The sequence below is a fragment of the Camelus ferus genome, chromosome X (genome assembly GCF_009834535.1).
Source record: "Camelus ferus isolate YT-003-E chromosome X, BCGSAC_Cfer_1.0, whole genome shotgun sequence".
In the NCBI taxonomy this organism is placed as follows: domain Eukaryota; kingdom Metazoa; phylum Chordata; class Mammalia; order Artiodactyla; family Camelidae; genus Camelus; species Camelus ferus.
This window is the reverse complement of record NC_045732.1, coordinates 77,128,607-77,154,190: the sequence shown is the minus strand read 5'-3', so window position 1 is coordinate 77,154,190 and position 25,584 is coordinate 77,128,607. Positions and strand designations below refer to the sequence as shown.

General features: G+C 47.4%; 1 protein-coding gene across 5 annotated transcripts; it reads right to left on the bottom strand.

Annotated features, from left to right (window-relative positions):
* Positions 1-3,536: 3,536 nt before the first annotated feature.
* Positions 3,537-20,311, bottom strand: ZNF275 (zinc finger protein 275). 5 transcript variants are annotated; one of them, XM_032474613.1, is made up of 5 exons: positions 20,164-20,311; positions 10,970-11,061; positions 10,416-10,507; positions 9,551-9,679; positions 3,537-9,308 (listed from the first exon to the last, which is right to left on the bottom strand). In XM_032474613.1, exon 5 carries the CDS (start codon positions 9,277-9,279, stop codon positions 8,152-8,154), a length of 1,128 nt encoding a protein of 375 aa, XP_032330504.1. In that variant the 5' UTR covers positions 9,280-9,308; positions 9,551-9,679; positions 10,416-10,507; positions 10,970-11,061; positions 20,164-20,311; the 3' UTR covers positions 3,537-8,151. The 5 variants fall into 5 exon arrangements, with proteins under 5 accessions (XP_032330504.1, XP_032330505.1, XP_032330503.1 ...); XM_032474614.1 differs by lacking the exon at positions 10,970-11,061 and having other exon boundaries at positions 9,551-9,682; XM_032474612.1 differs by lacking the exon at positions 10,970-11,061.
* Between the last annotated feature and the right edge of the window lie 5,273 nt (positions 20,312-25,584).

Genomic DNA, 25,584 nt, shown 5'->3' with positions numbered 1-25,584 from the left:
CCTTTAAGAATGGAATTTGGTATTCAGTTGTTGATTCCATTTAGGTTATGTTTTCAGAAAAAAATCCTATGGGGAATTCTCAGTTTGCAAAAATAAAATAAAGCAGAACCTTCAGAAAGAATATCTCCAAAGTTGTATACAATCGTGTCTTTGGTAAGTCATCTCTGATCCTGAAATAGTAACGAATGTGAACATATGAAGAAGAAGAATCATGTTTCAGAGAAAAACGAGGTTCTCAAAACCCACTTTGATCTCAACTAAACAAACTTCAAACCAGACTTTACAAAATGCTTAAATTGCTGAAAAATTTAAGAGCAATCTCGTCACGAGACTGCTATAGACACCGATGGTTCTCAGCAACTAAAGACAAAGGGTTTTGGAGATTTGACCAAACTGTTAATCCTCGGTACAAGTGCCCTTCTGGTAAACATGCTACTGAAACCTTTCTTCTGAAATCCAGCAGGCTGCTCGAAAGCATCCGACGTCATGCTGAGAGTGTGGGTCCTTCCAGAAGTCCAACCCTGAAAGTTGGAGGATGAAAGTGGATAGCAGAATTGCAATAACAGTTACATTTGGAGATACAGTTCAGAATTACTGAATCTCAGAAATTCATTCCCTGATAGTGTGATCTGGGATTTGGCCTTGGCCACCTGACACTGACCAAATGCATCTTCCATGCCCTTCTGTGGTCAGCTTGGTGCTGTGAGGCTCCTTGAGGTTCAGAGTCAACAGTCCCCACCCCCCACCATTAGGCACTTTTGAGTCAAGGCTGAAGCTGCACTTTTTCCCTCATCCTCTGGGAACCTGCCACCCACCTGCCATCTCTAACCAGACATTGAAGTGGCTGTCTTGGAACACAAAGAGGCCTGGGACAAACTTGGGTCTGGCCGCATTTCCTGCTCCGTGGGGCCCTGGCACCCAGCCTCCTGCCCTCACCGCACCCGGCTCCCCCGGGGCCCTCCTCCACCTTCTTGAGGGTCCTTGGCCACACCTCACCCTGGCTGAGCCTCCCCAAGTTTCCCTGTCTGTAAAGGGGCCCATCGGGGCCCAGTGCAGGGTGGATGTGGGCAGAGGAGGGGTCGCCCTGCCCCCAGCTCCCCAGGCCCTGTCAGGCAGCTTGTATCAGCCTCCAGCCCCCACCTGGACGTGCTGCAGGACCCTCTGAGCGCACCAGTCCCCCAGCTCTGCGTATTTGCCTGCCAGCTCCTCGTCCTTCTCCCCGAACTGGTCCACCAGGTTGAGCAGCATCATGGGCACCGCCATGGAATCCATGGCCGGGGCCCAGGGAGCTCTTGGGGATGTAAAATCAAAGGCCCTGAGGATGGAGGGAGGGGGATTTATTTGCTAATGTTGTGCATGTGTGTTTGGCTCTGTAGTGTTTTTTGTTTGTATTTTTAAAAACTCAAGTGTAACGGTATCCACTAAAGTGCACAAATCCTAGGAGTCCAGCTTGGTAAACATAGGTCTCACTTGTGATAACATTTTGGTTACAGGTCTGTCTTGCTTTGGTGCCCTGTCCTTGAGGGCAGGGATCATGTCATTCTCTTTTGGAGTTTGGCACAGAGCAGGTACTCAATCAATGCATGTTGAATGAAGGTCAAAGAAGGGGTGAGGACTGAGGGAGCAAAGGGTTTTTCTAACCTGTCTTGCTGAAGAAATCAGGGGACCATGTTTTTTATTACATAGTCTACAAGTATTTTAATTAAAGCAATAACATGTGCTCAGTGGGAAAAAGTCAAACAGCCCCCCAGTGTATATGTCAAGCTCACAGATGCATGAATCCAGTGAAGCCCAAATCCCCTCACCTCCATTCACGGTGGGCAGGGCCCTCTTGCCCACATGTTTCTCTTTTCTTCTCTCTCATCACCAGTGTGATGATTTCAGTCCTGTCCTGCCAGGCCACCTCAGATTCACATCATGGGGCACTTCAAGGTGAGGCTTGTGGCAGCCCAGGCAGTCGGTTTTTGGAATGAAATGCATTTTAGCCCAGTATTCTGATGATGACCTGGGCCAGTGGGGCTCAGCGTCTTTTGGAGGAGCTGGTGAGGGTGGATCTGGATGCAGTTCTGGAAGCTTCAGGCTAGTGGGCTAGGAGATTGTCGGGAAGGGCAAGGTAAAGTGGAGACACACCCCCTTGCTACCTCAATGCCTGCTATGGACTGAATGTGTGTGTCCTCCGCAAACTCATATATTGAAATCCTAAGCCCTAATGAGATGGGATTAGTGGGTGGGGCTCTTAGGTCCTGAGGGTGGAGCCCCTATGAATGGCATTAGTGCCCTTATAAAAGATGCCCAAGAGACCTCCCCAACACTTCCTACTGGGGAGGACACAGCTAAATGACAGTCATCTGGGAAGCAGGAAGCAGGTCCTCAGCAGGTCCCAGCTCTGCCGGGACCATGATCTTGGGCTTCTCACTCTCCAGAACTCTGAGCGATAAATGTCTACATTATGGTATTTTTGTCACAGCGGCCCGAATGGACTAGGACAATGCCAGTGGTCCCCCAAGGTGGGCTGCGGGGTGGACAGAAGTGGGTTGGAGCAGAGGGATGTGGGTGGGAGCCAGAGCCCAGATGCTGGCCCATGGGGTGGGGGTCTGGGAACTGTTAACTCTCAGGTAAGCAAAGTACTAACATGGGGCCTCGGAGGAGGGTGGTGTTGGTAGAAGCTCCAGGGCCCCAGAAGGCAGGGGCACTAGGAGAGGAGCAGAAGGGAACATCATCCCCTGCTGGAGGCCCATAGGGCCCAAAGAGAAATGCCCCAGGCCGTCCCTGCTCACCTGGGCCATTGTTAGTGGATCACAGATCATGGTATCACACCACCTCCTCCAAGCTGCATTTGGGGTAGAATGACTGACAGCGTGATGAGGATGGGACCCTGGGGGAAGAGGACTAGGCCTCGCCTGGGTGCTTCCAGGGAGACCAAGTTGGTGGGGGAAGTTACGCTCCTTTCCAAAATGTGGCTCCCTCCTGTTGGGACACATCTAGCCCTTGGCCTTCTAGGACTGGGCAGCTTCACGGCTGGACTTCACGGCTGAGCTCTGTTCGTTTGCAGTTGGGAAGCTCAGGAAGACAGCAGCCTGTCCTCATTACCTGCCTTTTTCTGAGGCAACAGTCACTAGAGAGAGGACCAGCCTCTGGCCAGCAAGACGACTGACCTCCCCACTCCCATCCCTACACAGCCCAGAGAGGCTGGCTGATTCTCAAGTCCCAGAAGCCATTTCTGTCACCCCATTTCTGATCCCCAGGGGAGAAGCTCAGCATCCAGCCGGTCTCCTGCTCCCACCTGGAATTCAGACTCAGGGGAGAGCCCTTGCTGGGGTGAGGGAAGGCAGCTGGCTGAATGACTGGCCCCTCCTGGCAAAGGACAGCTCAAAGTTCCAAGAAAACCAGCCCTCTCTCATCAGGGTACTTCCTTCTCCCCTCCAGGCATCCAGCAAGGGGTTGGGGGCAAGACAGCTGAAGCCCAGAGCATGGAGAAAAGAGCAAGGGAAGAAATGATCAAGTAAGCTTTGACAAAGGAAGTCAAGGAAGACCAATGCCATTTCACATATATTTATTGAAATCTACTTGATGCAAGGCACTGTGCTAGATCTGGTAGGGGAATCAGACGTGAAGGGCCACCTCTGTCTTCTAAGAGCTCACAATCTACCAGGTTGGGGAGGCCGGGGAGAGTGAAGCTCTAGTGCAAGGCCGATTATATTAAGTGCCATAAAACAGACAAGTTAAGGAGATCAGGGAGGAACAAGAAAAGAGCGCCAACAACCAAAATACAAACTGGGGTAGGACACAGTTGTTCTCAGATACGCAAGTTGAAGGCCATGTTTAAAGAGACTCTTTACACTTTTGAAGAGAAACACCCAAACAGATGCAATAAGAACTACAGAATGTGACTAGTCATACAGGAGTTACCAATTCCCCCATCTGACAGATTTGCCAAAAGTAGGGGGATACTTCCAACGTCAGGAACAAGGTGGGCGGTGACTTAACTCATTTCCCAGGGCAAACACAGGGTCAGTCTGGGAATGATGCCCAGACAGATAAGCACTGGTCAAACTCACGGAGACTAGAAGGCATAGATGTGTACCCATGTTAGTGAACCGAATACAGTACCACATTTAAAACAGGTGTTTACGGCAGTCAGGTGGGACTTGGGCCAGGCACGAGGGCCACACAGGCCATGAGGAAAGCCAGCCATGTGACTCTTCTCAAGAAGCAGCCAAATGGCAAGATGCAGACCCCCTAAAGCTGGTTCAAGTCAAGGGAGTCTATGCTGGGGACACAAGTGGACCAAGGAGGGCAATCGCCAGAAATCCCAGAACATGATAGGGCCAGGAGGCCCTCAAGCCAGTGCTGCCTATGTGGGCACCTCCTCTAAACCCCAGGTGGCTCCCTCTTTCTTCCAGCACCAACTAGAAACTTCTCTCTGTTTCCTTGTTTGCCCTTCACAGACGGAGATCCCGGAAGGCCTGGCCCAATCGTCTCCAGCTCTGTCGACTGGTTGCTGCCCATGAGTCAGGTGCTCAGTTCTGGTTGAATTAACGTGGCCTGTGCGGGTTAGGGGTCAGATGGCACACGACTGGGCCGAAGCCTCGGGCACGTGGGACACAACGCCACGCGAGAAAGATGCCACCGCCAGTGGCTGGGGCTGGTTCTGGAAATGCAAGAGTGAGTCTGACCCAACTAATCAGCACGGTCCATCTTACTAAGCAGCAGAAGTAGTAAACCGTCACTTTCTTTTGAAAATTTCAGCAAGGATTGAAAGCTTTAATAAAAGCAATGAGGGGTTTCTCTCAGAGTAGAAGAAAAGGACATATTTCTAATGAGAGCTGGCATTCTGTCACCCACCTGCTCTGTTTGCCTTGCGAAAGGAATAAATGTGATCAGAAAGAAAAATGAAATGAGGTAGACACACGAATGCACAGACAAGCACACACGACAGGAAGTTTGATCACATTTTGCATCTGACGCAGCAGTACACCTAAAGAATCCAAGGAAATCCACCCGCAAGTGACCAGAGACAAAAACTGAACTCGGCGCAACTACAGGACACACGTTAAAGCCACAGACTGCTTGCGTTTGTAGAGCGCACACACTTCACCTGCAAACACAGTGACGGAAAAGATGTGTTCATGCTAGAGGATGGTTTGTTTGAGAGGAAATCTCAGAACTGAGAATGGAGAAAAGGAAAGGAGAGATGCTGTGTCCTGGCTGGGGACAAATGGAGCAGTGATGACGATGCCGCTAAGTTCCGAGATAATACTGCATCTGGATCCTTCATAAAACCCAGGCCAGAATTAGCAGAGTACTTCCAGGTCAAGGTGCCAGACTTGCCCCCCTGTGGATGTCAACATTCCTTACCAAATGACAGTTGTAGCACATTCATCATAACAGCTTTAAGAGAAAACTCATGAGAGAAGGAAGTAGTGATTTTGGACACACATTCACAACTACTGCAGGAACTGAAGCCCCCGGAGCAAAAAGAATCATTAGGTAACAAGTGCTGTCGGTTTCTCTCCAGCCTGGGGGGCAGGATGGAGACATCGCAGAGAGCCCCTGATGTGGCCTGGGAACCATTCCAGAATACCTTCTGGCTCAGGTCACAAGGGTCACCGTGGGACCCTGCTTCCCAGCCTTGGGGGGCCCATCCTCGGCAGGCCGTCTGGTGCACCTTCTAGCTTGGGCACACTTGCTGGGAAGTTACGCCATAGCCCCAGTGTGGCCGGCTTCTACCTGCAGCCTCTGCAGGCCACCGGAGGGGCCAGGTTCCTGGCTAGCCCATGCTGCTGTCCTGCTGCAGGTACCAGCCCAGCTCCAGGATGAGTAACTTCTAGTTTGATGCCACATGGGCTGTCGTCAGAAGGGCATCATTGCCCTCCAAACCCTTGTTTTATGGCCTTCCTGGGCATGTCTGTGGCAAGTCACAGCCCAGGCCTGGGGTGGCTGCAGGAGGTGATGTCAGAACACATGGGTGAGTTCCCCCTAGATGCCAAAAGTGGAAGCTGCCAAACCGACCTTTCTAATTCCAGAGTCACTTGTTAGGAGGAGGTGCCATCCACGTGACAGCATCAGTTGGGTGAGTCTTCCCGTGTCCGAGATGTCTCTTGGCTGGATCTGCTGCTCAGGCACTGAATCCACGCCGAGCATAGCCAAGGCTCCCAGGAGCTGTAAAGTCGGCCAGCTGCTACCAGGACCAAGTTTGGACCCTCAACCTCCCATAGATCTAGGTGAGGCCCAGCCCTGCTGGTGATGGCTAGGGCTCTACTAAGGAACAGTCAGAGTGTTCTGGCCAATCCGAGATGGAAATTCTTCTTGAGTGCCTGAGTGGCCAGGTTAGATAGTCAAGTACTGCCCACAGACATGCAGGGTCCGCATATTGGATGAGGAGTGAGCCTGCTTCTCTGGCCCATTTCCATCCAGCCTGCCCACCTGGCGCATCCATCTTCCGGTGGGGCAGGGCTTTCAACTTTTCATTTATAATTAAAATTCTAGAAGAAAATAGCATCATCTCTAACTACTGAAGCAATGGAAGTTACGACTTAACCGACAACAACGAATGCTTGGATATGTAAAAATTAAAAGCTTGCAGAACAAACATGTAATAAAACTGCTACAAAGAGCAAAGCAATCAAACTGGAAAAGAGATCATCGTGATCGATATAGAAAGAACTGCTGTATGAAGTCAATATATCCAAAGGTAACTTGATAACTGGTCAAAGGAGATGAATGTACGATTTGCATGCAAGAAAACGGAAACAGTATTTTAAGTCCTCGCGGGAGAGAAAGATGAGACTAGGAGTCAGGAGGCCTGGGTCCATCCCACGTTCTGGTACTGAGTCACAGAACGACAGCAGTAACTACGATGATGACGGCAAAGGACCTTCACTGAGTGTGTACCTCCGTGCCAGGCGTGGCATCGCAGTCCTCACAATAACCTTAGGAGGTAGTCCTATGATCGCCCCTGTTTTACAGAGGAGGAAAGGTTATGGTCCCCTTACACTTGAGTCCTTGAGAGTCCCTGTTATCGTGGGGATGCTCTCTCCACTACTTTATCTTGAACAAAATGGTGCTGCTTGAGGACCAGACCCCTTAGCCTGAAACCAACCCCAGTCAGTGCTAGTTTTGGATCTGCATGGGAGTCACCAGACTGAATTGGTTTAAGACAAAAGGACACAAAAGAAATTTAACTCAGATTCAGTACTTAATCTGAAGAGTATGACTTCACCGTGACAAGTTTTTGATGCTTTAAAAAAGTCTTTTAAAGGTCACTTTAAAAACAGAACAGCTTTAAGTGCTTGTGCTGTAGACCTCTAGGACGAACTGAAAAGCACCACCAATCACACTAATATTACGTGGACGTGTACTTATGGCTTGGGAGGCAATTTCTAGTGAGAGCCTTGTGCACGGATTGTCACAGCACTATGTGGCACACAGCTTGGGTGGATGGAAGCTTTGCGACTGTCTGATGACTCAAGGGGCTTTGAGGTTGGAGAAAATGGTGGGGTTAGAAGTACATGTGAGGAATTAGAATAAAATGATCTCAGGGCGTGGAGCTGGGGCAAAGAGGAACATTTTCTAAATTAATATATTATTCTATATAATATGTGATTTACAATATGTATGTATAACTAAATTAATAAATTAAATAGTATAAGACATTTGATTATTCTATTTACAACCCTAAAATTTATAAATTCAAGTAGGCCAAAAACCTTTGGGGTGATCTTGTCTTCGGGAAAGTTGGGATCACATTACATCAAGGCCATCACAGAATAGCTCTACATCTCAGTTTCCCTGAGCAGGGAGCTTGGGGTGGGGGGGACCAACGAGCCCTGTCTCCACCCCCACATCCAGGTTTCTCTTTTCTCATTCTCAGATTCAAGGCCTGTGGATTTAAATACCTTGGAGGTACTTGATGCCAGCTGAACCAGCCCAAAGAAATCAAAATGGTAGAAGCTACTGTCCATAGGCAAAATGGGAAACACGTACACCTATAAATTGCTGGTGGCAGTAGAAATTGGTTTCAACCTTTCTGACGATCAAATATAGGAGCGCTACAAAACTGTTCATCTCCTTTGACTCTGACCTTCACACCCGGGGGCCGCAGCCCCGGCAGGACCCCGCTGCGGGCCGTGGGGCACCCGGCCTCCTCTACTAGCGGTGGGTTGGCTGGTGCTTCTGCAGCGCCGAGCGCCTCTTGAACACGCGGCCGCACTCGCTGCACTCGCAGCGCCTCGCTCCGCTGTGGGTCCTCCGATGGCGACTCAGGCCAGAGCTCCTCCGGAAGGCTTTTCCGCACTTGTCGCACTCGTAGGGCTTCAGTCCGCTGTGGATCCGCCGGTGTTTGATCAGGTCGGAGGGCCCCCGGAAGGCCTTGCCACAGTCGCCGCACGCATAGGGCCGCTCCCCTGTGTGGATGCGCTGGTGCTCCAGGAGGCTGGAGCTCTGTCGGAAGGCCTTCCCGCACTGGCCGCACTCGTATGGCTTCTCGCCCGTGTGGATCCGCCGGTGCTTGGTGAGCTCCGAGCTCCTCCGGAAGAGCTTGCCGCAGTGGGGACACCCGTAGGGCTTGGCCCCGCTGTGGATGCGCTGGTGCTCGGCCAGGCCGTTGACCCCTCGGAAGGACTTGCCACAGTCATCACAGTCGAAGGGTAGGTGGCCAGTGTGCATTCGCTGGTGCTTGAGAAGTTCCTGGCGATCCAGGAAATCCCTGCTACAAGTCTTGCAGGCAAAGGGCTTTTCCGACAACGTGTGAAGCTTCTGATGTCGGAAGAGGTGGGTGTTCACTTTGAAGGACCGCCCACATTCCTCACAGTCATAGGGCTTCTCCCTGCTGTGGACACGCAGATGCTGACTGAGGCCGGCGTTCTTCTTAAACCTTTTCCCACATTCTTCACACTCAAAGGGCTTCGCCTCCCTCTCCATTTGCTCCCTCTTCTCCACCGCATCGTCAAGGGCGCGGCTGGGGCCGGGCCGGGGCTCCGCTGCCACGTGGGTCTTCCGGTGCTCGTTGAACTCAGAGACCCCCTTGAAGACCTTCCCGCAATCGCCACACTCCCAGCCCTTCTCCTCACTGTGAATTCTCTGGTGCTGCACTAGGAGAACCTTAAGCCGAAAGGCATCCCCACACTCTTTACATGCAAAGTGATGTTCTACAGGCATATTCTGGGGGCTCCCTCCCCTCCCCTCTGAGTCCCCGTTCTGTTTGACCTCAGGGCTGGGCTCAGTGGCCCTCAGGGAGCTCGTGGATGCCATCTCCTGTGACTGGGCGTCTTCACCCATCGCCTGCTGTTGGGTCACCCAGATGCTTTCTGAAATGAAAACCACAGAGGAGGAAGAAAGGAGGTTACTCTCCTTGGTCAAGGATCACTCTCCTCCTGAGACAGCTGCTGAGCCCGTGCCTGGAGGCCAGGGTGCACAGTGGCTGGTACCCACCTGACCAGAAGCACAGAGCATAGATGGAAGGGACAGAAGGGCCTGAATCCAGGTGACTGAGGAGCCCCCACACCCCCTCCCCAAAGCCTCAGTTGGGCCTCCCCCACCACATCCTCACCTTTCTTCAGTTTTCTTTTTCACTCTCCAGAAGGCTTAGCTCAATCCACGTTATGGGAGGGGTCTGACACCAACAGCCCGTGTCCTCACATCAGGTAAGAGACCAATGCAGGGTTCAAAACCGAAACTCCTGCTTAGGGAGAAGGAAAGACATTTTGGTGGCAGCCAGAGCTGACATCAGAATGGGGCAGGCCCTCTGAAGGGGAAAACCTTCCTTTCAGTCCTCAAAGGCTGGGCTGGCCACATCCTCAGGCAAGTCATTCATCCATGTCAAAGGCCTTTCCCAAGGGGCAGCTCCCTCCAGGGGCTGGACAAAGCAGGCTCTGGGCCCCACCACCCGGGTGGGGTGCTGGGGGTCTTCCTGAGGAGCTAATTCTTCCTTCCCCCCCTCCCCCCTCCTCGGGGTTCTTCCACAACTGTCAAGGCTGCCACCTGGTCATCTTTCCTCCTAAGAAGCCTCCCACCTCACACACACAGCCCCTGATGGTGCAAAGGCTCTTGCTATGTCAACCCCTCTCAACAGGAAACCACCAAAAAGTTGCCAGTCAACTTGTATAATTTGTCACTTAAAAAAAGTAATCTAAATTATAGTGGCCCGTTTGTTCTAATTTATTTCCCAATCAAAGACTGGCGAGGCTTCTTTCCAAGCCATCAGGAGTTGGGAGAGAGACCTGTTACTTTGAGACGCTGGGTGTCATAGACCCTTTGTATTTCCTCACAGCCCGTCCCCAGCAAGCACAAGCCCCTGGAAGGTGTACGGCTGTGCCTGGTGCCCCTCATCTCACTCTCTGCTTCGTAGGAGCAGGAAGCGGCTGGCCAGGCTGGTGGAAGGGCTAGGGGCATCCTTACCCATGGAGGTCACGTACCTTCAATATGCCAGTGCCCTCTGCTCAGGGTCCAGTCTCAACCACTCCCTTTTTGTGAGGTATTAGGCCACATCACCAAATGTCACCGAATCCTGAAAGAATTCCCAGGGATAATCTGTCCTTCCATCCATTTGAGAATGAGGCAAGGGTAGTGCCGTAACCCCAGGGACAAGAGGTGAGAGTCTGGAGAGTGGGTGTGCATTGCTAACATGGATGTATCACTGCAAGCCTCAAGAAGTCCTGGAAAGAAAACCTGACCGTGTGCCAGGAGACCTGGGCTGTGGCCCTGGATCCCACTGTCCTCCCAAGGGACCTCAGTTCAATCACTTTCCTGGATTGACACTCAGCTCCCCCATCACTACAATGGGAATTACAAGCCAGCAGGCATCCCCTCCTTGGCAGACTCTGGGGAGAAAAGCAGAGAGAGAAAGGGCAGGCAGCAGCTGGGGTTCAGGCCCTGTTGTGTGTCGTGCTGGGGCAAGAGTCAGAGGCTGAGGCCAGAATCAGGGAGCAGTGACAGATTCCCAAGCCAGGCAGAGGGAAGCACAGCTCACCTGGGCTTCCAGCATCTCAAGAGGGCCTGCCAGGACTTGGGTTCCTGGGAATCCATCTCAGGAAAGGGCAAGACCCTGGGGGACAGGCAGAGCTAAGGAAAGTGAAAAGAGCTGTGAGTGCTAGAAGCCCTGCCTCTGGGTCCCCTGGGGTGAAACTGGCGATTTCCCTTTCCCTGGTTTTAGATCTTGTAGCGCCTTCCCTTGCACAGAGGCTGAGTGACAAGCCAGAGCACGGGTATGCCTGAAAAAACAGATCCTAAACAGTGGGGAAAGTGGGCTGGCACAGAACTGATACAGGCAGGCCAGAAAGAACCTGGACAGGACAAATGAATGTTAGCCCAGGCACATACTGAGGACAAACATAGACCTAGAGCCAATGGCAGGGGGACTGGCTCCCAGAGGCAGGTCGGCCACAGGCCTCCAAGCAGTAGGCCTCCAATACATCAATGCTCATACTGCACAGGAAGGAAGCATCCCCCAAAAGAACATTGGAATAAATAACTAGGAAGTGAGAGAGCCTTTTCAACTTTGTAGGGACCATAAAAAACTGGATTGGGCCACTGGAGAGAAGAGAGGTAAGAAAGAGCAGGAGCCCCTCCCCACCCCACTGAAACAACTCGCCAGGTGACAACAAGATGGCTGCAGGCAAGAACATTTCTGTAACATAGCTAACAAAATGAAAAGTTGAACAAAATTGCTGGAAAAAGAAGCCTCAAAAAAAAAAAAAAAAGATCTTCAAATAGTAAGTTGTGAAATAAAAGAACCACACATGCAAGTGAACTTTTTCTGTCGGATCCCACCACTGGTGTGCATGCATCACAAGCCTCCCACTCAGTAAGTTCACAGACACAGGAACACCATTTCTGTTCTGATGTCAGGTCAAATTGTTTCACAGTTAAACGAAAAGGAAGCATTTTTACACCAGCTCAAGGAGTATAAAACCCAGATACTCCAGAAAGACTTTTACATAAAGTAAGATGTTATATTAAAAGGGATAGACAGAGACGCCCACTTTTGGCCATGATGGAGTAAAAGGAACAGATTTAATCTCCTGCCATAAATAAGTAGGAAACTGGAAAAAACAGATGTGAAACAATACTTTTTAGATATCGGACAGCAGGCAGCACTGGATCAGATTTGTGAGAAAACAGAAACAAATGAGGTGAGTTTGATCATTGGCCCAGATCTCTTCCTGGAGGAAATTTCCAGATTGAGAGTGTAGGGAAGGGGGCCCGAAACAGAGCTTGGTGGTTTCATCATTAACACAGACCAGCGTTCAGGGAAGCTGAAGCAGCTGGAGGTTGCAGAGCAGAGGTCCAAAAAGGAGGGAGGTATGCAGAAGAGTTCCAAAAAATCTGTGTAAGGCTCCCTTTGAGTCGTTCTTGACTACCAAGCCATGCATGCATAGAGTGAAACTCCCAAAGAATAAGAAAATAATGACCAGGAAGCTGTAAGCTAAACAATTCCTAGGACACACAAAGGTAGGGAGATGTTCAGGGTCCAATCAACCAGAGTAGAGAAGCTTCAGTGATCACCTGGGGTATTTAGTAGAGAATCAAGGGGCCATCCCTTAGTAGTTGGACTGATGTATCCCTGGAGCCACAGCTACCCTGGACCTGCTCTAGAAAAGCTTAAAAATAGCCCTCAGAAGGATGAAACTGTTCTATAAATAACTACCTCCCAAAACAAAGTCCAACACTTTTCACAGTGAAACAACAAAACCCAGACACTCAACAACATAATCTCTATAATGTCCACCATCCAATAAAAAGTTACATAAATGCCAAGAAACAGGAAAATGTGACTCATGGCAAGGAAATATCAATAGAAACACTCAGAAATGATCGCTGATAGAACTTACAAACAAGGATAACATCTAGTTTAACTATGTATAAGTATTGAAAGGAAAACAGGAATACAATGAGAGAAATGGATGATGTAAACAAGAACCAAATGGGACTTATTGAGGTAAAAGCTGTAACATTTAAAATGATAATTTCTCCGGATGTGATTAACAGCAGATTAGACACAGCCCTCCCATCCCCCCCCCCAAAAAGTTTAGAAAACTTGAAGACAGTAATCGAAACTATTCCAAATAAATATCAGAAAGAAAAAAATATTAAAAGAACAGAGTCACAGTGATTTGGGGATAACAGAAAGTATTCTAACATACATGTAACTGGAATCTGAGAAGATGAGGAAGAGGAGGAGGGGGATAAAAGTATAACTGAAGAAATAACGAATAAAATTTATTTTCCAAGTTTGATGAAACCTAGGTCCAAGAAGCTCAGTCAATCCCTAGCAAGACTAAACAAACAAACCAAACTCCCCAAACCCAAACATGTATACCGAGACACATCATAATCAAATTGCAGAAAACTAGTGATAAAAGAGAAAATCTTAAAGCAACAAGAGGAAAAAAAGATGTTATAGACAGAGGAACAAAGATAAGAATAACTGCTGACTTCTTATCAGAAAGTGTACAAGTCAGAAAATAACTGAATGGCATTTTTAAAGTGCTAAAGGAAAAAAAAACCCTGTCAATCTAGAAGTCTATATTCAGGAAAGGTATCCTTCAAAAATGAAGGCAAAATAAAAAACTTTTTTAGACAAAGAACAGCTGAGAGAATTTGTCACCAGCAGACCTGTACTACAAGGCATATTAAAGAAAGTTCTTCAGGTGAAGGGAAATGATATCAGATGGAAACTTGGGTCATAGGGAATGAAGAACATGAGGAATGTAACTATGTGGGGAAATATAAAATGCTTTTACTTCCTTCATTTTTACATCTTTAAGAGAAAACTGAGCATTTAAAGCAAAAATAATAAGGCAGTGTGGAGTTTATAACATATGTAGAAATAAAACATACGATTTTGTGTTTTAGGAAGCCCTCCAAGACTCTCATGTATGCCAGTAGTGGAGGTAAAATACAATTCTTAAAAAAAAAAAATCCAAAAGAAGAAAGGTAAAAACAAAGGGAAAAGAACATATGGGACAAACAGAAACAAATAGCAAGAGGCAAACTTAAATCCAACCATATGGATAATTAAGTTAAATATAAATGGACTAAACACGCCAATTAAAACACAGAGATCATCAGACTATATTTAAAAAAACAAGACTCAACTGTATGCTGTCTACAAGAAACTTTAAATATAAAGACTTTAAATGTAAAGACATAGATAGGTTAAAAGTAAACGGATGGAAAACATACTATACCCAACAGGAAGGATCTCAATAATCCTAATGTCAGAAAAACAAGAGGGAGACCTTTGTGAGGAATCCTAGAACTCAGAATAGGAAGAAAATTGAAGAACTCAAGTATAAAATCAATAGGTAAGAGGAAACAAGAAACAACAACAACAAAAAAGAGACATAAGTAACTGAAAATGATAATAAAAACCAACAGGTAGCCTATGCAGGATGACAGACAGCAGATTACAAAATTTGAATCCTTCAAAGAAGATTGTAGACAGACAGCAACTATTTATTTAAAAATCTAAAGAAGGTAGGGGGAGGGGAGAGAACAGTATATATTTGCATTTTAGAAGAAAAAAGGAATAAACTGAGAGTGACTCATAGCTAAATTGAGCACATCTAGACCGCAATGTGTGCCACCCTGGGGTAGAGTCCAGGTCTAGAAAGGTCTTTGGCTTTCTGTTTCTGTAAGGAAGTTTTAGTAACCAAGCTGCATTTCTCTGGTGATCAGAAAGGAAAAAACAATTTGAAAAGGTTTGGGTAGACTTTAGATAAGAGAGATGCCCAGCACGTGAGAGGACAGGGCTGAGGCCAAGGAGACAAGAGGGAACGGTCCTTGAAACTGGGCAACATCCTGAGGTGCCCACAAAGACGAGGCAGGCAGAGTGGAGCAGTGCTAGCAGGAATGTGTGGGCAGACCCAGAAAGCTTAGAGGCAGGTCCATGGGGTTGTGACTTCCAGGGCTCACCCCGCCACCCCCGCCCCAGCTATCAGCACCATGGACAGGTGTGAGCAGAAGGCCTCCTTTGGCCCCAATGTCCACGGAAACCCCACTTGCATCTTTAACAGACTGCCCAGCACAGGTGCTTCCCCAGCATGTGAGGGAAGTCCCAGGTGCCCAGCAGCCAAGCCATCTATACCCCACTGTCACCTGGGCGGGGCACCCTCTGGGCAGTTGGATTTTTCCTGGTATATCTGATGTCTGGTTTGACTCAGGCTTCCAATACAAAATGACCTGCTCATAGGTTACTTATACAATTCGTTTTTAAAAATTCACGTCCAATGGACATTGAGGTTTTGTTGCCCAGTGGAATGGAGAGAACACCTGACATGCACCTTCTAAGAAGGACAGTCCATGACAAACCTCATCTCACTGCCCTCAGGCCAGACACCTTAGCCCCCGACAAGGTCCTGGCTGAGCCCATCAGGCCTATTTCCTGCACCCCACATCTCAGTCATTCCTTCCAGACACTTGGTCTTCATTCTGTCCTAAACATGCAAGGTGACAGCCCTCAGGGCCTCTGAACCTGCCACAAGTGGGTGGCTCCTTTGGAGAATTCAGAATTTGGCCTCCCAGCCCCATCAGGGTTACTTGTAACACTCTTCACTACCTAAAATTTATCCTCTGGAATTGCACATTTTTATCTGATTTTCCCTGGGAGAAATGTCACCTCTCACATGACAGGGGCCTTCTCTTTCCTGGTCAACTTGCATCCCCAGCTAGCTCCAGGGGGCATGTGATTAACTTTGGGGGAGGGCTGTGTTCAATGCAGCGAACTTCCATTTACAGAGTACCTGCTGCATGCTTGCCACGGTGCTTCTCTCTTTACTTAATTTAATGTAACTATTGCAACCTATAGTCATTCCCACTTCCAATTTACAGAGAAGGAAGTCATGGATCTGAGAGGTTAAGTAACTTGCGTAAGGTCTAGCTCCCAAGATTTGAGACATTTTGAACCACTCCAGAGAAGAGAGCAGTAATGTCTAACTCCAGGCCATATCCAGAGGGCAGGCAGCCACTGAATGCCCTTGAAGCCTAATGGTCTATATGGGTTTAGGGGACTGGCTTTCCATCCTCCTGTGAACACGCCATCACAGACCCTCCCTGCGCAGTAGAGACACACGTCATTCTCTCTCACTCGCTCACAGTTTTTCCAAGCCACCCACGTTTAATTGAGCAAGACCTTCCAAAGTGTTTCATGTAATTGAGCAGATCCTACCGAAGTGTTTTACTTAACTGGCATGATTAACTGTTGAAGTCCTGGAACCACAACCCCCAAGTGAACTGTTAACTACCCTTTCCTGTGTAACAGCAGGAGTGGCCCTTCCTGTACCAGGTTTGCCTAGGGGACTCAACCAAAGCGCACTTCAGATCACCCCCCCACAGTGACAGAGCCCATGGACACACAGAGACCACTTAGAAGGCGTTCATAAAAATGGGAGGGAAAACGTGAGCCTTGCTTTCACAAAAGGAGGCTAAATTCTGCGCAATTAACAAAGTATATTGGGTAAAAGTTTTAGGAGATATAAAGGAAGATCATTAAAAAAGATAATACACATTAATCTCACTGCAGTTAAAAATAAAATCTTTATCAATCCCGAAGACGGTCTGATAATTTAGAAGCCATGTTGCCCAACTGCTCTACTTTAAAACGGTGGAACTAGTCTGGAAAAGAAGCTGGACTCTGTGAGCAAAGTGACAAAGACAGGTGCCCACTGCCTTCCAAAAGTGGACCTTGGGGGCTCAAGGTCAAAGCAATTCCAGGGAGAATGTGAAAAGCATTGTCATGCACCCAATGGATACAGAGGGTAAGGCTGACCTTGAATGTAAGGCACTTTCATTCACCATGGAAAGGCATGCCTCAACTCCTTTACGCAACCGGGAAAGGGAAGTTAGGAGAAAGACTATGGGAAAACAAATCTCTGCCTCTTAATATAAACAATATCTTCCTTCCTTAAGTGGGATCTGAAGTATCATCTAATGATTATGTACTCCCAGAGACCAGAGACCCTATCAAGGTTGACTGCGGAGTCCACCCTGGACCTAGCCAAGTGCCATGGACACTGCAGCTGCTCCATGGACACAGGGAAACAGTGGCAATGCTAACCCACTGCCTGAAAATCTGAAAAATCCTGTTTCCTACAACATAAGAGTTTGTGTGAGTGAACGAACCTTCTTGATATGTGCTTTAGAGGGCAATGTAAACTTTAACCAAGTTCTTTAAATTGAATTTTCCATAGGGAATCAGAAACATTGACAACCAAAACATTCATTCCTTTTGACTTGAAAGAACAGAAGTTAAGAGTTGAATTCAATGGAGACAAAAGCCAACCGATGTTACAAAAAGAGGTGAATAATCAGGTGTCTTCAGGTCACCTTTGAGCCCAGGACCCCTCCTTAGAATGTATGGCTACTAGGAAAGGTCATTTCTGAACCTAAAAAATCAGTGTTTGACTGATTCTGCAGCACAGATAGCCAAGCAGCCTCCTCAGCTGAGCAGCGGGGGCAGGGGACAGGGAGCAGGGGCACCCAAGCCAGAGCTGGCGGTGTCCAGAAACTTCAAAGGGATGCCAGAAGCACCTGGACTCCCTGGAGCATCTAAGTAAGGACCTGAGCAGAATGTCCTCCGACCCCAGAAGACAAAGGGTGGCTCATGGTGTTCATTTCAGTTCTGTGCCAGAGCATAAATGTCCTGGAGGGTGTCTTTATAGGTCACATGGGAAACCGCACTCTCCATTAGCTAATTCAGATGGGTGCCTTCAGCTCCCTCTCCCATTCAAACGATCACCTGGACTCTCAATTCTCCTTCCTGTGTATCTGTTCTCTCTTGAGTTGTGTTACTTAGATTGAGAGAACTGTCTCTTGGCAAAGATGGTTCGATGACACTGGCATATATGAAAACATAAGTGCTTCCAGAACAAAAACGACACTTCTCACCCTCTTGCATCCCCACCCATGGGATCTGGTAACAGCACGGCCAGCTTGAAGGCCAACAGACATGGTCTGTAAACACCCAGGCTTACCCAAAAGAGACACACAGGATGGCATCGCGTCTCAGAACAATCTGAGTGATTAACCAGGTAGGTAAGGTCCCACTTGTTGGACTGAAATAATCTGGGGGCACAGAAGCAGACTTGGGTACACCTTCTGGGAACATCTTTTTGGGTTGTGAGACTGAACACACCCACACACTGCTGAGACCCCAATCCACCAGAGTCAGGCAGCGCTGGGCTTCGCCTTCAGGGGCTCCCAACACATCCCACCAGGATGTGGCTGCGAAGGCCTCATTTGGGCCCACCCTGTGCTGTGCAAATGCACTGCTACTAGAAGTGAATCCTAAAGGGCCAAAAGAGAGGGTGTTTCCCCAGGAATGTCTGCTTCTCTCAGGATGTTTGCGTCTGTGTGTGTCTTTTTCTGTGTGCGTGGGTAGGAGGCATCTGTCTCCGTCTTCCCCAGTTTTCCTCTTTCACGATGCCTGGGCACCTGTCCCTCTCTGTTTAGGTTTCCATTTTCTTTCCCTTCTATAAAAAACCAGAAGGTAGACCAGAAGGGGATTTTTAGTGTTTGTTGTACTTAATTGAGGGAAGGTTTATGTTCCCATTTCCCCAAGAAGATGCATGGTATCTCACTGAAAATCAAAATAAATTGCAAGGATAGCTTCCTTTAAGTTACACCGTCCTGGATATGAAAATTTCTAAATGGGGGTGGGAATGCTGTGCAAGTCCCAAGGGGCCCCGGGCCAGTTGCAGAGCCTGGGCAGGTTAGGGCTAGGGCTGAATCAGTGGATTAGAACCCTGGCTTGGGGTTTGCTAAGAACTCAAGGGGCAGAGTAGCAGGTGTGGATGGGGCCAAGAAATCTGCATTTTCAACCAGCACTTGGTAGACAGGATTCTGGCCCATGAGCCTCCTGAATGGGATCCTAATCTCTGTGCTGTCAGGTTTCTCAGAAGAGAATTCACACTTTTGGGTGATTTTCTAAGGGGTCTCTTAACCAAAGAATGTTGAAAATCACTGTTCAATAGGATTCTAAATATAGATCCTGAGCCGTTTTGGGGACATGGATTGGACTGTGCCAGGCATTGTGCAAGCAGCTTTTACTTAAAGGCCCAGTTGGGGAGGGAGGATGGGGGATGGGGTGAGGCGGCATTAGTACCCAGAGTGGGTGCTGTTCTAGCAATCCCATCTGAAAGCCTTTGGTAAAAGAAAAATGTCAGGTCTGAGGTTGAAGAGGAAATATTTCACTGACCAAGGAGTCTGGAGGGGTGGCAGTCCCGGCTGGGCCAACGCTGGCTGGAGGGTGTCAGTTGGAACAGGGTGGGACCTCCGGGAAGAGGGCCAGGATTTGGGGGGGGGGGTGTTTGAAAGGGACCATGGGCTTTGGGCGGCAGACGAGTGTGTGTGGGGGGAGGATGGAGAAAGACATGTAATTAATCACCCAAATATAGACTAGAGGAGGCAGCAAAGGAGTTTAAGTGGGGGGGGGGGGGCACTGGAGCGGGAGATGGTGGCCCCAGAAGGGCGACAGAAAAATAGCCCTGTTCACCCAGGGCCTTGAGCTCATCTTCAATTAGCAAGGGCTGCCCCTCCCCCTCCTTCACAGCACTTGGGCCCTAGTCTACCCGCCCCATCCTCCCCGCCAAGCTGAGGCTCGACCCTGACTCAAAAGGAAAGGAGGACTCCTCCAACCAGCAGGAACCGTCCCCTGTTCACCCATCCCGCGTCCCAGACTGCTGCTCAGCCCCTCCCCCAGACTGGGGAAAAGCCCTTTAACACCCCCCCTCAACGCCCAGTCCCCCCGGCCTCCATTGCACTTGGGGTGGGAGGGTCCCCTACTTCCCATACCGATCGGTTCCCATTCCCCAGGGCTATCCTAAAAGCAGCATTGGCCTGAGCACGTCTAGTGATTTCCGCCCCCCACCGTCGCCCCACGCCCGCCGCGGGAAGGCCTTCGGCCTCCTCATACTCGCCATCTAACCGTTCCCCGCTTCAGCTGGCCCCAGGGCCAAGTAGCTTCCCGCGGGAACGGAGACACTCCACCAGTAAGGCTTGGTCGCCCCTGCCCCCCACCCCTACCGCACTCTGGAACACCCACCCGGGCCCTGCACACTTTCCTGGGCTGCACCCCCTGCACATCTTCCCGTGGCCCAAACGATCACTCCGGCCCCACACACCCTCCCGCGCCCCGCGCAATCCTCTCGTGGCCCGCACACTCACCCTGGCCCGGCGGCGGCCGACGCAAGGCCCTCAGCGGATCAGCGCTGGCGCGGCCAGGCCCGGCGTGGCAGGAAGCGCCACGGACCCGCCAGCGCCCGGCAGAGCCCAGCAGCCCCCAGCAGCCCCGCGGCGCGCTTCCGGAGCCGCGGGCGCAGCCGTGGGTAGTGGGAGAGCGAGGCCCCGCCCCGACTCCGGTCCCGCCCGGCCCGCCGGCCCCGATTGGCTTGGAGAGGGGGCGAGGCGGGGCGGGGGCGGGGCTGAGCTCTGGTGAAGAGGGTCCGGCCAGACCCCGGAGAGCCGCGCACGCGGGCCAGATGCTTGGGTGGAGGCGGGAGGAGTGGGCGGAATGTATTAATGAATGAATGAATGAACGAGCGAATGAACCGACCAGCCCATGAAGCAGGGAACGAAGGAATGGAAAGGACCCCTCTCCCTTGGGCGCCTTCTGGTCGGGAATATGGGTGGGGGGAATGACAACGGAGGGCGAAGCAGAGCAGAGCCAGCTTCCACTGGAGGGGTCAAAGAGCCTTACTCAGTCACCAAAGGTATTGTGAGTCCTTGCTGTGCCAGGCACTGAGAATAAAGCTGTGAGCAAAACAGCTGCATCCCTGCCCTCAGGGGGCGCGCATTGGGCGCCTAAGAGCTCCAGTGAGTATGTGTGCGTGTGTGTGCGCGCGCGCGCGCGCGCTCGTGCAGGGATAAAGGTGGAGGGGAAACGCACTTGACTTAATTTCAAAATAGCAGGTCGTATACTATGAAGAGAAAACAGAATTCTTGGACCGCGGGTGCTGCAGTAGTGACCGCCAGTTCCAGATGAATTTGCTGCCAGTCAACAAAAATCTAAGCAGCTGCCCCTTGCAGTGTGCTAAGCCCATCAATGCTTTCTTGAAGATTCCTGTTTCCTAAGGATTTCCCTAGGATGAAAAGGAAAATGCTGGAGTGCAGTAAGTCAAGGGAAACACAGCCACACTGTAGGGGTGAAGCTAGACACTGAAATTGAATCTGAAGGACATGGTCTAATTTTTTCTTCATTAGAAAAAAATAAACATTTAATGCTTTATTAGTGATAATGATTATAACCAACTTCTTAAATATTCTTGTAACAGTTCTATCCGTTAGATGCTAACAACTCTTTTTCCTATTTACCCTCCACGTTTTATTATGAAAACTTTGCAACGTACAGATCAATTGAAAGATTTACCCATGAACCAATTACCAGTATTCTACAATTAGCATTATGCTATACTTGCTTGATTGCATGGTTATCCTTATTTTACTGATCCATTTCAAAGTAAGTTGCAGAAATACAAGTACCCTTCACTTCTTAACACTTCAGCATGCATGGCATTAGCTAGAGATCAATACCTGTTTACTGTTCTTTTTGTTTTTTGGAGGTAAAATTTACATACAGTGAAATGCAGAAATCTTAAGTGCCCAATGCAGTGTGTTTTGACAAATGCATACTCTAAGCTCTTGTCAAGATACAGAACACTATCAACACCCCGGAAATTTTCCCTGTGTCCATTCCCAGTCTCCACCACAATTCCACACAGAGGTAACTACTGTTCTAAATTTTTTCTACTATAAATTACTTTCGCCTATTTGAGAACTTAGTATGAATGGAATCATGTAGTGTGTACTATTCTGTGTCTGGATTCTTTCATTCAGTATGATATGATAGTTTGGAGATTTATGTATGTTGAATTGTTACTTCTTTCCTTTTATTACTGAGTAGGATTCCATTGTCTGGATATATTTGAGTTGGTTTATTCATTCACCACCTTATCATCTGGGCTGTTTTCATTTTGGAGTGTTATAAATAAAGCTACTGTGAACATTCATGTACAAGTTGGTGTAGACATATGCTTTCATTTGACTTGGCTAACTACCTAGAAAGGGAATTACCATGTTATAGGAGAGTTCTTTCATAAGAAACTGCCAGAATATTCTCCAAAGCGGTTGTACAACTTGTATTCCCACCAGATATGTATGAGAGTTCCTTTTCTTTCCAATCTTCCTCTGCATTTGGGGTTGTCAGCCTTTGTTTTTAGCCCTTTAAGTGGGTGTGAAGTGGTAATTCATTGTGATTTTAATTATCATCTCCCTGATGACTAGTCACGCTGAGTATGATGTTTTTATGTGCATACTGGCCATTTCTATATCTTCCTTTGTGAGAGTGTTCAAATAGCTTTCCACTTTTATGGGGTTGTTTGTCCTTTTATTATTTACTTGTAAGTATATTTAAAAAAACCTGCCTACTTGAGGTGTATTTGGCAAAGATAACCTGGACATGTTTAAACTGTACTATCTGATAAGGTTTGCTATATATATATACCACAAACACCACAATCAAAGCAATACATTTATCCATTACTCTCAGTTTCCTCGTGCCCCTTTGTTGTCCCTTCTGTGTCTTCTTGCTCCACTCCTCAAGCAACCACTGATCTGCTTTCTGTTACTATGTTACTATAGAGTAGTTTGCATTTTCTAGAATTTTATGTAAATGGAATCATATAATAAATATTCTCTCATATCTGGTTCTTTTCATTCAACAAAATTATTCTGCGATTCATCCATATTGTTGCATGTATCAACAGTTCACTTGTGTCTGTTGCTGAATAATAGTCCGTTTCATGGAGGTAGCACAATGGGTTTATCCATTCATTGGTTGATGGACATTTGGGTTGTTTCCAGTTTGAGGCAACTATAAATAAAGCTCTATGAACATTCATGTGCAAGACTTTAAATGGACATGTATTTCCTTTTATCTTGGGTAAATAGCAAGGGGTAGTACAGCTAGAATATGTTAGAGGTGTGTTTAACTTTTAAAAACCACCAAACTGTTTTCCAAAATGGTTGTACCATTTTACATCCCCAGCAACAGTGTAGGAGAGCTCCAGTTGTTCCACATCCTTGTCAGTCAGTACTTGTTACAGCCAGTCTTCTTTTTAATTTTAGCCATGCTAATATGTATGTAGTGTAATCCATGATTTTAATCTGAATTTCCCTGACTAGTGATGTTGAGCATATTTTCACATCTTCATTAGCCATTTGTTAATCTTCTTTGGTGAAGTGTCCACTTAAACCTTTTGCCCATTTTGTTATTATCAGGTTGTTTGTCTTCTTATTAAGTTGTAAAATCTCTTTATATATTCTGAATACAAGTCTTCTGTCAGATAGATGCTTTGCAAACATTTTCTCTCAGTCTGTAGCTTGCCTTTTGAAGAGCAGAAATTCTTATGTTTGACGAAGTGAAATTGATCAGTCTGCTCTTGTATGACTTTTGGTGTCATATCTAAGACATCTTTGTCTAGCCCAAGGTCACAAAGATCTTGTTTTCTTTTAAAAGTTTTATGGTTTTAAGTTTTATATTTACTTAAGTTTCTAATCCATTTTGAGTCAATTTTTGTATGTTTTGTGAGATATGGGTTAAAGTTCATTTTTGTGCCTATGGCTATCCAATCATTCCAGCATCATTTGTTGAAAAGATCATCTTTCTCTACGGTATTTGTTTGCCTATATCAAAGATCAGTTGTCCATCAGTTTGTGGATTCAGAACTGCCTATGCTGTTCTGCTGATGTATTTTCTATCTTTATGCCAATAATGTGAAGTTTTGATTAGTGTAGTTTTATAATGATCTTTGGAGTCAGATAGGGTAAGTTCTGTAACTTTGTTCTTTTCAGTGTTGTTTTAACTAGTCTAAGTTTTTTGCACTCCCATATAAATTTTAGAATCATCTTCATTTCCAGAAAAAAAGCTTGCTGGGATTTTGACTGAGGCTGGATTAAATTCTGTAGATTACTTTGGAGAGAACTGACATCTTACTAATACTGAGTCTTTTGAGCTTTGAACTAAGTCTGGTACACTGATCTTATATCCTACAAACTGCTAAACTTACATATTAGTTCTAGGAACTTTTCTGTAGACTCCATTGCATTTTCTAAATAGATAATCTTGTCATCTGTGAACACAGACAGTTTAGTTCTTCCTTTCCAACTTGGATGCAGTTTATGTCTTTTCCTTGCTTAATTTCCCAGGCTTGAACCTCCAATGTTGAATAGAAGGTATAAGAGTGGACATCCCTATCTTCTTTCTGATTTTGGGGGAGAGCACTCAGTCTTTCATCACTAAGGATGATGTTAGCTGTAGGTTTTTTGTAGATGCCATTTATCAGGTTGAGGAAATTCCCTTCTATTCCTAGTTTTCTGGGAATTTTTATCCAGCATGGATGTTGGATTCTGTCAAATGCTTTTCCTGCATCTATTGAGAAGATTGCTATAGTCAGAATGTATCCCAGCCCCCAAATTATATGTTAAAATCCGAACCCCGGAAGGTGATGGTATTAGGAGGTAGGGCCTTTGGGAAGTATTTAGGTCCCAAGGGGATTAATGCCCTTATAAAAGAGGCTCCAGAGATGCCTTGCCCCTTTAGCACGTGAGGACATAGCAACTGGACCATACTGGCACCTTAATCTTGAATTTCCAGCTTCCAGAACCGTGAGAAATAAATTTCTGTTGTGTATAAGGTACCCAGTGATATTTTGTTATACCAGCCTGAATAGACTAAGATACATCATTTGGTTTTTATTTTTGATTTTATTAATATGCTGAGTTATGTTGATAAAATTTCAAAGGTTTAAACTAAACTTGCATTCTTATGTTGGACTACATAGTCATAATATCATTTTTATATCATGTTGAACTCCATTTGCTAAAATTTTGTTTCAAATTTTTACATGTATGTTCATGAAGCACATCAGTCTGTAGTTTTCTTTTACATAGTGTCTTTGCATGGTTTGATATCAAAGTAATCCTGGCTGGCCTCACTGAATGAGTTAGATGTATTCTTTCCTTGTTATTTTTATGGAAGAGTTTGTGTAGTACTGACATTGCCTCTTCCTTTAAAAATTGGTAGAATTTGAGGTCCCCGTTTGCATATTTGTTCACACGTGAGGGGAGGCTGCAGGGGATGCCACGCCAGGTGGCTAAAACTCAGAGATACAGAGGACGCAGTTCAGGGTGACCACAGCAGAGGGGAAGTGAGAAGGAAAATCCTGGAGAGGAAAGAACCACAGCTGGAGAAGTGAAATTTGGCATATAAATTCTCCCCAAATCTCTGGTGCCACCGGGCTGTGTATGCACAGGGTAGACTCGAAGAAAATAACTGAGCAGAGATTTCAGATGATGCTCAGCACAGCGGAGAGGGAGTTTGGAGTTTGTGCTTAGGTTAAGTTCACTGCCTGCTACAGCAGCAGCAGCAACAATAACAACAACACCTCTCTGGAGAAAGCCAATAGGAAGCAAGAAGCCAGAGCCACTAGAACATGTTATTGACAAAGTCCAGGATATGATGCTCAGTTACCAGGAGAAACAAGAAAATGTGGTGGTTTTCAAGAAAAAAAGCATTCAAGGGAACCTGAC